Raw genomic sequence first — 10967 nt, 5'->3', positions numbered from 1 at the left:
TCAGCCTTGGTAAGAGTGGGCCTCTCCAGCCTTGGTAAAAGAGGATTCTTCAGCCTTGGTAAGAGGGGGGCTCTCTAGCCTTGGTAGGAGGGGTCTGGGAGTATAGCTGCCGAGTGTGCTCTAGATCTGAGTATGTTGGACAACTGAGCCAAAACTGAGATTTAGGAGACAATCAGAGCAGGGAACTGGGTCCCCTCAGGTGAACATGAAGCCTCACTGGGGAGGGCCAAGGATGTGGGCCATCATGGTTATGAGTTCAGATTCTGGTCACGTGTTTGCGGGTGTCCTGTTTTTATGAGTGGGGTTCCTTGTAGGTTCACTTGAAGACAGCCATATGAGAGTGTGTTTGGAGACGGAGTGACATCTGGAAACAGAAAGCGGTATCCTTAGACCTGAGAAAGCATCTGTGTGGGGGCTCCAGAACAAGCGACTCTCCTCAAAGAGCCACACTGGGGCCGTGCAGGCAGCTGAGGGGCCCCAGTTCTTTCTTCCACACCCAATTGACACAGTCAGAGAAGAGATGTGACTGACACTTTATTGATTCTTGCCTGAGGCCAGTGGCCTCTACACTGCAGCGCTATTGGAAGGTGATTACCACCCTGTGTCCGCAAGGTCCCATCTGGGGGGGGACGGGCAGCTTCACGCTGTTCCTTCCCACCTCGCCGGGCTGTGTCAGCAGCTTTACTGTCCCCAGGCCTGGTGGCCTTGTACTATCTTTTGGTTCCTGTGATACTTCCAGCCGCTTCAGGAGTGCGTAGTCCGGTGAAAGCTTGCTCATAGCTTGTTCTTAGGACAATGTTGCAGGGCTTCCCTCAGGGCCTTGGCCAGGCGGTCCACATTCTCTGTGGTGGCATTGGAACCCAGCAGGCCAATCCGTAGCACCTGGCAGGCATGGAACAGAAAGATGTCAGTCTCTGTTTTGTAGCCTCTTTCCTGAAAGGAGCTGGTCAGGGTAGGGGGTATTTAACCACATGGGAACACCATCCATCTGGTATGCAGGAGGGAAGTGGCCTCATGCATGCCACACAGGGGGCAGAGCCAGCCTTTCCTTCTGTCCCTAAAACATAGAGAGTGGCCCCAGGGGTGGGGCCAGGGAGGGCCCCTCAGCACACAGAGTGAACCTGGTAAAGCTGATGTATGACTGTCCTAGTGTGTGGAGAGGGTTGAGGATATTCTACCTGAGGTGAGTGACGGTGCTGTTCTGGGCCCTGCAGTGACCCACACAGGTGGGGCCTGTGCAGCAGGGCTCAATACAGGGTGTCTAGTGCCTCTGGCACTCCAAGCACCTCCTCACCTTCTCCTCAGAGGGCCCAAGGCCACCAGAGATTTCAATGTTGAAATGGTCCAGCACATAGCTGACGATGTCCCTCCAGTTGTAGCCAGCAGGCACAGTCACAGTGGTGACTGTGGGTAGCCGGATTGCCTGCAAGAAGAGCCAGGCTCAGGCATATAGGAGGAGGAGCCTCTATGATGAAGCTCAGGTTTCTGGACCTGTGCTGGCTTTTGGAATCCAGAGAAAGGTCCAGAAACTTGCCACTTGGCCGCTGGCTGCTGCAGGGCTCCCTTGGCAGGGAGCAGGAGTCATCTGGAGATTGCCAAGAGCCTAAAGCAGTTGCCCCCAGCTTTGGGGGGCTCAAGTCCCACTGAAGCATGGCACTTGGTCTTACCAATCGATGGTAGCCTCACCCTCCCCTTTGGACTAGTGTCTGGGTCAACCGGCGGGCACCCCCTTCCTTTGGGCTCCTCACCGGGTCTTTCACAAAGAGCTGCAGGCCCAGCTCCTGCAGGCGTTTGTACAGATATGCTGCGACTTCCCTGTGCCGTTGCCAGGAATTCTCCAGGCCCTGTGGGGGAAAAGGTGGCCATGACCAGCAGACAGGGTGGGAGCCCCCCGCCCCGCCCAAGATGGTAGGACCCACAAGGCTTTGTGGTATAGGTGCACTGGGGTAACTTCTGGAATCCCAGACTGTGAGGAGACAAGAGGGTGGGTACCAGCCTCCAATGGGTACCCAGTGAGCTCTGGGGAGATAGGCAGGACACATTTCAAAGTGTAGGTTGCCACTGGGGGAGGTTGGGATTGTCGGCCACACAGGTCTGGTGTGATCAGTCAGGTCCTATTGATTCCTACCCTGGACCTCAAGGAAAATGTGATGCATGACCTCTAAGAACTAGTCCTTCCCACTCGAGGCCCACAATCACTTCCAGGTCGTATCTTTCCAATCAGCTCCTGCTTCCATTGGCCACTGGTTCTGCTTAGCTTCTTAGCACACCAATGATCAGGCGAAAGCTGCCGGAGTCCACTGAGCTTACCTCTTTCCCAATACTCTTCCTTCTTCCATTTAGGGTCTCAGTATGTAGCCCAGGCTACCCACAAACTCTTGATCCTGCATCAGCATCTGGAGTGCTGGGAGTACAGGTAGGGGCCACCATTTTTGGCTCCCCATGACTTCTTTCCTTTTCCTCTCCATCTCAACCCTAGTCCTTGCTCCACAGGAATGTCCCTCCAATTCAGAGCCTTAGCCAGGGTGTAGGTGACCATCTAGATCATGGGCCACCACACCAGTAACCCACTCCTCAAACAGTGATTTTTTTGGGTGGTTCTAAGAATGCAAACATGGTAACCACAGCCCAGGCCTCTGTGGCTGGCAATGGTCAATGAAGAACATCAGGACCCAGAGGAATGTGGTCAGACTTTGGTGGTTTTTTTTCTGTCCTGTTAACTACACAACCAACTGGGCCTGTAGCCCACACTTCACCTCCATTTCCTGAGACTGGACTCTGTACTGGACACAAGCCCTGACCCAGTCACACCCAGCTGGCCTGGCACCTGCACATGCCTGTGGAGTGCCAACCCCTTCTTGACTCTGCTGAGTGTTGCAGTGGCCCAGTGTGCCCCCAAAGCTTCGGTGGAAACTCTATTGGCTAGTGATACAGAAGCCACAAGGGGTGCTGGCTTGTGTCTGACGGTGAGGTTTATAATGAAACCTAAGATAGCTGGGCATGGTGGTGCCTGCTTGTAATCCCAGAACTTGGGAGGTAGATGCAGGAGAATTGGGAATTCAAGGCTAGCCTGGAACTCAGATACATAGTGAATCTGAGGCCAGCATGGGCTACATGAGACTTTAATTTAAAAAAAAAAAATGTCAGAAGCCAGAATAACCTTTTCTTGCTCTACCTGGCTCTCTGGCCCAAGTGATGCCTCAGATACGCTATGATGGAGTTAACTGTAGGACCTGGCCTTGAACTTAGATTTTCCAGTTTCCAAAAACTTTCAGCTGAGTGAATCTAACTGTAAAGCACTCCACATGTGGCTTTCTGTTAGCCATTGATTTACTGAGCAGCGACTGCATACACTCTGCCCCTGAGACCCTCTCACCATGCCTACCTCTCTCAGAGCCCCCACTCTATTTCAGGGATCCCTGCTCTGCTCAGTAACTGAAGGGTTGGATGAGGGTGCCTCTGTCTGTCCCGGGCTCTGTCCCCCCAGTCTTTCCATAGTTAGTGCTCCATCCTCCTCGTTGAAGAAGCCGTTCCTTCCCTGACCCTCCTTGGGAAGAACTCCGTCTTCCCAGTTACACTGCTGCTTATCCTACTGGGAAGCCTGGGTCTGTTGGCAACAGCTTCACTGATGTCTCAGGAACCCTCCTGTCCCCTTTCTCCAGAGCAATCTGAGGGAGTCATGGGGAAGGAAGAATCCCACAGGTGCCCAGTCTGAGGTACACACAGATTTGAGGGCCTTCCTTCTCTTCCCTTTTTCTCCCCCACCCCACCTCCAAGGGCGGAAGTCCCTCTAGTACCTGCTCTGAGATGAGCGCCAGACTCTCCCTCAGGCAGTATAAGCTGATGACAGGCGTGGTATGGTGAACTCTAGGGAACAAAAAACAGCCTGGTCCAGTATCGTGGGAGGGGCTGGGCCAGGAGCTGATTGTCCCACCCCAGCAGCCCAGACTCTATGGCAGGAGCCAACCGTATCCCGGGGACACTTTCCTGCTTTAGAGTCACAGAGTCAAGGATACCAGGGAGGGAAGGCCAACGTAGGGCCTGGCAACAGGAAGGGAAAGGGGAGAAATACAGAGTGGATCCCCTTGCTACCAAGACTCTATGTTCCCAGGAAGCCAACATTGGACCCTTTGTGCCCACCACCCTAGTTCCGTCCCTGTTCCTCCTTGGAAAGAACTCTATCTTCCCAGTTCTGGTTCCCTGTCTTGTGTTTAATACAAGACCTCTTGGGATTATGACCAAGATGGCCTATGGAATCTCTGGTGAACCTTCCAAGAGAGGTAAACTGAGGCCTGAAATAGGAGGATACAGCACAACCAGGTGAAGAAAACTGACGGAGGACAAGGATTATGGAAATGGTAGCGGAGGGTGTTTATTGGACCTGAGCCTCTGGGCCAGTGACGGGCGAGGCCTGGATTTAACGGCCAGCATAGGAGTTTCCGATTAGAGCCTGGCGGCTAGAGGCACAAAGGCATGAGATGCAGGACTGGATGTGCATGGCTGAGAGGAGGCGGATGCACAGCTGACACAGGGCAGCCACCCTACTACCCTATCCCTGGCCGTGCCCGACACTCACGTTCTGGTCTTGCCCTCACAGCCCCACAGCTTGGCCAAATACGTGATGTCCATGTAGAAGGAGACCGGCTTTGTCTTCCGAGAGTAGACCTTGTGTCTGGGCAAGAGAAACCCGTCTGAGTACCCATCCCTGGCATTGGGCGGTCCTGGGTCACAGATGGGGTGCAGGGGCGGAAAGCCTATTGAGGAACTTGAGCTCACGGGACCTTGTGAGCGTGTTCCGGCTTCCCAGCCCTCTGAGATCTGAATGGATGTGACTGCCACATGGTTACCTAAGCCCTCTGGCCCCACCATTCTTAGTCTCGTTTCTTCTACTTCTGCCCACGGGTTTGTCCTATCTCATTTCTCAGGGAAACTGAGGCCCAGACTTGGGTGGCACACTGCTTTCCCAGGTGGAATTTCCCAACCCTTCGTCCCTCTCCTGATGAGCTCCCTCCCTCTCTATCCAGCTCTCAGCCCCCACTTTCCCTATGGCATTGCTGGTGTCTGCCATGACAGCCAAGAAGAATTCCTGATCATACCAAAACTGACTCATTTGGGTTGGGGCAGAAAAGCTGGTTGTGGCTGATGGTCACGACCCGCTGAGGTCTCTCTCGTGACCCTGTCTCTCCCTCCAGTCCCACTGGCCTGGCTCGGGATCTAGACACCAGGAGCCTGAGATGATGGTGGAACTGCAGAGTGTGGGGTGGCTTGTGCCTGTGTCTGGCAGGTCCTGTGCCAACTCCAGGAAGCTGGTCTGGGGTGGAAGGGTGGGTGCTGGGCTCTGAGTATTCAGACACATTGGATCAGTCACCCCTTAACATGATACTGGGAACCCCCAGAATACCAGCCTCTGATCCTGCCAACACCTGGGCCCTAGATGTGTTCACCCCTGTCCCCAACCCCCCTGCTCCCACCACCCCCACCCCGACTACCACTACCCTGAAAGACAGCTTTGAACACATCTTGACTTTTAGGACGTCCCAGCAGGGCAAGCAGGGAAAGGTTTCAACATGGAACCTTTCCTTTCCACCCCCCCCCCGGGGCCAGGGTCACCCCATCTGCATCCACACCCCAAGGTGAGGTGGGGACCACTCACTTGGCCTTGTCACTGAAGGAGATGATGGAGATCCCTGGTGGGGCATTCAGGACCTTCTGGGAACCAGAGTACAAGATGTCAATGCCTAGGATGGGGATAGAGAAGGAGATGTCTGAGATCTCACAGAGGAATTTACCAAATAGGTGTGTCTGTCCAGTCCAAACCATGTTCTGTGACTGGGGGACCAAGTCTTCACTGACAGGCAGAAACCAGGATGCATATGGGAGAGTCCTGGCTTCAGATCTCAGAGCTGTTTCATCCAACTGATGACCCCAGGCTGGAGCCTCTTAACACGGCTTCTCTAACCCTGTAAACAGCCAGGCCTGGGCTGCATAACATGGCGTTTGAGGGACGGTGCCGACACCCGCGGCACTGGACTTGCTGCATCTGATACACAGGGTCCCGCCTTTCCTCCTCCTGTCTGCTCCTACTGCAGCTGGAGTGCCTCCCAAAGACCCCCAGCGTAGCGGCTGCCTCCCGCTGCACCCCCACACCCTTCGCGGTAGCCTGGCAGATACTCAGGCTGTCGATTCGCTTCAGAGTCTGTGCGGGCCCCAAGGCTGTGGTGGACGTGTTGATGTGCTGCCCCCAAGAGCTTATGTGTTGGAAAGTTGGTTCTCAGTGTGGTATTGGAGGGCTGGGACCTCTGAGAGGCCCGACCTATCGGGAAGTGATAGTGTCCCCGACTGTCTTCGGGAATCAACCCTGCCTAGTTCTTAGGAAAGGGCTGTTATGAAAGAGCAAGTCTTTCACTTCCTGGTCTCTGGTTTCTCATCCCACCCTGTGATGGCTTCCCCTTGTTTACTGTGGTGCTGTCTTCCATGAGGTGATGCAGCCAGGACCCATGCCAGAAGCCCTGCTATGATGCTTTGACTTTCTGCCTACCTAGCGAACTTCAAGCTACAAAACCTCTTTTGCCAGGGACTGTGGAGATGGCTGTAAACTCAGTTATGGTCCAGCAGTGGGCCTACAGGAACTGTCAAACTGAGCCTTCTGTAGCCTCGGAGTCTGCCAGCATGTGTGACCTGGAATATGGGAGCGGGGCATGCTCTTACCTTGCTGGTCCATGTAGATGGGGACCCCGCCCAGCGATGCTACAGAGTCCACCAGGAGTAGGCACTGGTACCTGGAGAAATTATGGGCATTGAAGCAACACAGTGAAGTAGAAGACATCCTGGAAGTTCAGAGTTCAGCCTGGACTGGGTGTCTGGTGGTATGGGGGGTGGGGGCAGGGTGGGGCTTTAAAGTCTTTGGAAGGACAGCAAGGAAGCAGCAGGGGTCCCTATTACTTCCTACATGGCGTTCCCTCCCTAAAGCAGCTCCTAGAAACCAGAAGCAGCTGTAGGGTTGAGCAGGTATCTATACTGGGGCCTGGGTGGCTGGGTCATGCCCCGGGTGGCTCTGTTGCAGGACTTCTCAGCGAACCACGTGGGGGGATCAACCTAAGCAATCAGGGTTCCGAGTGCTAAGAGCTGGTGCAACCTGGCAGCACAAAGGTCTGGGCCTCCCTCCACCAATAGCTGTACACTTGGCCATTGGCCACAGACACACAGCCTTTAGAGGCCAGAGTCCATCTCTAGTAACTGTGAGTTGTGTTCATTCCCTTCTATCCAGGTGGAAGGCACAGCCATGGGCAAGGCTTGAGCCCCGTGGTCTAATTGGGCTTCCTGCATGAGCAGGACTCTGTGTGAGGGACTCTTTCAGTGGGGTCCACATGGGCTTCATGTCCCTGAGGCCCATGGTGGACCTGCATGGTAACCCTCTACGGCTGTGGAGAGGTCTGTGGCCAACACTACAGACAGCACTGCCGGCTTCCAGAGGGACTACTATGACCTGGAGCCGTTCTCCTGTAAATCCCTGTGTGGGGGTGGGGAAGAAGTGCAGGCAAGGCAAAGAGCCTGGGGAGAGCAGGCTTTGAGATGCATACCGTGGGTCATCCCAGCCTTTGCTGGCCACGGGACCGCCAAGGTCAGTACCACCGTGGTGGAATCTGGTAAGAGGGTACTTGGTCCTATCCCAGCCCCTGCATCCTCATCAAATTAAAGGTGAGCACATGCATTCAGCATGGAGCAAACCCTCCCATGTCATGGGACCGTGGCAGGAAGGGAGGCGAAACGGGAGAGTTGGGATACCTTGCCACTGCTAGCCCCGCAGCTCCCTGCCAGCATCATCCAGCCAGGTTATAAGTATTGTTCCATCCTGGTACTGGCACCCTAGGCCAGACTCACCTGCGGCAGAGCTCCCCAAAGCCGTCTAGGGGTTGCATCACACCAGTGGATGACTCCCCGTGGGTCAGGAACAGCAGTACTGGTTTGTGCCGGGCCAGGCCCTGAGGGACAGAGGTGACAGCTGTGAGTAGAGCTGATGGGGACCTCTCCCTGAATCAGCTGGCCCCTTACAGAGGGACATCGGCATGTGAGGACAGGGTCAGGATCATCCACGTACACCCAGCTCCCTCCAAAATGGAGCAGGCCAATTTAACAAGCAAGAATGTGATGTGCCTCACCCGCTTCCTGTCAATGTGTGCCGATGGAGGAACCGGGTGGAAGGCTTTGACAAGAAGAAAGAGTGACTGACATCTTCCCCAGTCTATAGGTAGGTTGGGACTGACCTGACCTCACAGGGAGGGGCTGGCACCCTGGAGTTCAGTAACAAGTTTTGCCTCCCTGACCCCACACAGCTTGCTTCCACACTGGCCCTGCCCACAGGGCTGAATCCCAAACTTCATTTTCAGACAGAGGTAGGCTTCCCACATGGTCCTAGGTACTGGCTTCTCTTCTGTGGCCAGTCCCAGACACTAAGACAGAAGTCAAGCAAGCCCCACGCCTCAGCATCTCAGCCCAGCCCCTCCCACCATGACTCAGTTGGCAGTACCTCCTCCACCTCCTGCAATGTGTAGTGTTCTCCAGGCTCCTTGATCATCTGGTGCACACGGGCTCCTGAGGATAGGGGCAGAATGGGTCGTGAATAAGAAACAGGGTGGGGGACCCCGTTCATGCTGGCTCCCGGGTGGCTAAACCATAGAGGGAGTGGAGCAGGCTCTGGGAAGGCTGCTTTTTACATAGATGCAGCGCTGTCCTGGCCTCCAGGGCTTTGAGAAGTCCCTCCTTAGGCTATGGCACTGGAGGCTCCTGGCAGCCCCGTGGTATAGATAGTAGCTACAGAGGTCACTCTGGGCACAGCAGGTGGCATGGGATCCCGCCTGACCCAGGTGTAGTTCCCAGATATCCCACACCAAGGGTGAGAGGATGATGTAGGTCTTGACCTTGTGGGCCTGGTGACACCAGGAAGCAAGCAGCTGCCCTGCTTCTTGTCTCTGAGTCCTATGCCATGTGCAACTGCTCACAACCAGGGTCCTAGCAGGGGAGGGACCTGAGCCACTCAGGTCTCAGTGAAAGCCAAAGAGGAGCCTGAATGACCAATGTCCTCTTGAGTCCCTAGCGCTGCCCTACCTTTGCTACTTTTGAAAATGGTGGCCGAGGGCCTGGAGAGATGGCTCAGCTGTTAAGAGCACTGACTGCTCTTCCAGAGGACCCGGATTCAGTTTCTAGCATCCATGTGGACAGCTCACAACCGTCTGTAACTCCAGTTCCAGGGGATCTGACACCATCACACAGACACACATGCAGGCAAAACACCAATGCACATTTCAAAAAGAGAGAGGGAAGAAGAAAGAAAGAAAGAAAGAAAGAAAGAAAGGAAGGAAGGAAGGAAGGAAGGAAGAGAGAAGGAGAGAAAGAAAGGAAGGAAGGAACGGTAGATGGACAAATGAAAGAAAGAAAGAAAGAAAGAAAGAAAGAAAGAAGGAAGGAAGGAATAAAGGGAGGGAAGAAGGAAGGAAGGAAGGAAAGAAGGAAGGAAGGAAGGAAGGAAGGAAGGAAGGAAGGAAGGAAAATGGTGGCCTATCAGGAAGCGGTGGGAACTTCACAGCCCCCTGAACTCTTTGGCTGTCCATCAACACTGTGGTCATACTCTTGTGAACCATGCAGGCCATTTGCAAAGGCTGGGATCTACCAGAAAGTCTGGGAGCACACCTGTCCTCTTCCATCTCAGACGATGGAGGGACAACTGTCCCTAGGTCCACATTTTACAGATGAACAAGGTTCTGAGATTTGGGGAGGGAGTTAGTCTCTGAAATTCTGAGGTCCCCAGAGAGCTGCTGGAGCTCAGCCCGGGGGTCTCCCAGCAGCCCCTCGTCCATGCATTCCAGAAACAATCTTGTTCTAACTGAAATGTCAGTCTACGTTCATCTGCTGGGGCAGGAGAATACCCTGATGCCTGCCTTGGGGAGGAGGCGTTAGGACTACAGGAAGGAGTGCCCAGCAGGATGGCACAGGCCTGATCTGTGGGAGATAGTTTCTGGATTCCCCCAGGAGGCCAGACCACTGGAGGGATAACATTGGGGGAGGAGAAGGAACACAGTGTCATAGACCGCTTTTTCCCTTACCAATGCGCTCCGCAATCTCTGCAGCCCGCATTCCCCAGATGCCATTGGCTCCCACTAGAAAGGAGTCCCCAGGCTCCAGGAGGTTGAAGAGGGCAGTCTCCATGGCACAGTGCCCCGAGCCGCTGACCACCAGTGTGAGGGCGTTCCTGGTCTGAAACACATACTGGATGCCTTGCTTGATCTCGTCCATGATCTAGACCGTAGGCACACAGATGAGACCCTTTCCTTTGCCCGTCACCAAGTGATCACCACCCCTAAGCTGAGGCTGTTGCCACCAAGGCCTACCTGAAACATCTCTTTCTGCATATGGCCGATCATCCTTAGCCCTCCGGCTGCCAGGACTCGAGGAGCCAGGTTGGAGGGCCCTGGACCCAATAGGAGCCGCTTAGGAACCGACAGCGGCTTGCTCAGGGCCTCTGGCGGTGGCACCAGCAGCTGGTGTGAGCCCATGGTCCGTACCCAACCTGCAGCTCTGGCACCCAGCGTCACACTGGTCTTGGTCAACATCCGGAACATTTCCCAGCTAGCTGTGCGCTGGACTCGGAGGCGAGGCCTGGCTGATGAGTCCCTGTTGCTCCTGCCCTTTTATTGTCAATTTAACCCTGATCGATGTTTGTTCTTCAGGACAGTGGAGATGTCGAACCTTCTGTAGGGGGTGGGGAACCTCTGCTGTCCCGTCAAAGAATAGCAATGTGACGTCACACCCTGCTCCCTCAGTCCACACGCAACCCAGTCAGAGTTGTGAAAGTTTCTTCAGCCCAGTCAGAGTTGTGAAAGTTTCTTCAAGAGTCAGAGAACAGGTGCCTGAGGCCTGAAGGACTGAACTATTGTAACCACCACCTGAGCAGCGGGGTCCCATAGCAGCCA

The 10967-nt window shown here is 54.7% G+C and overlaps 1 protein-coding gene across 1 annotated transcript; it reads right to left on the bottom strand.

The window, feature by feature from the left end:
• Window positions 1-517: 517 nt before the first annotated feature.
• Window positions 518-10666, bottom strand: Agxt (alanine--glyoxylate aminotransferase). The gene is made up of 11 exons (XM_048441925.3): window positions 10386-10666; window positions 10101-10293; window positions 8528-8592; window positions 7882-7982; window positions 6709-6779; window positions 5654-5738; window positions 4577-4672; window positions 3798-3867; window positions 1749-1844; window positions 1295-1423; window positions 518-882 (listed from the first exon to the last, which is right to left on the bottom strand). The coding sequence occupies exons 1-11, from the start codon at window positions 10614-10616 to the stop codon at window positions 775-777; spliced, it is 1245 nt and encodes a 414-aa protein (XP_048297882.3). The 5' UTR covers window positions 10617-10666; the 3' UTR covers window positions 518-774.
• Window positions 10667-10967: the final 301 nt, after the last annotated feature.

Source organism: Myodes glareolus, chromosome 1 (assembly GCF_982192425.1).
Source record: "Myodes glareolus chromosome 1, mMyoGla1.1, whole genome shotgun sequence".
Lineage (NCBI taxonomy): Eukaryota > Metazoa > Chordata > Mammalia > Rodentia > Cricetidae > Myodes > Myodes glareolus.
This window is presented reverse-complemented; position numbering and strand designations above follow the sequence as displayed.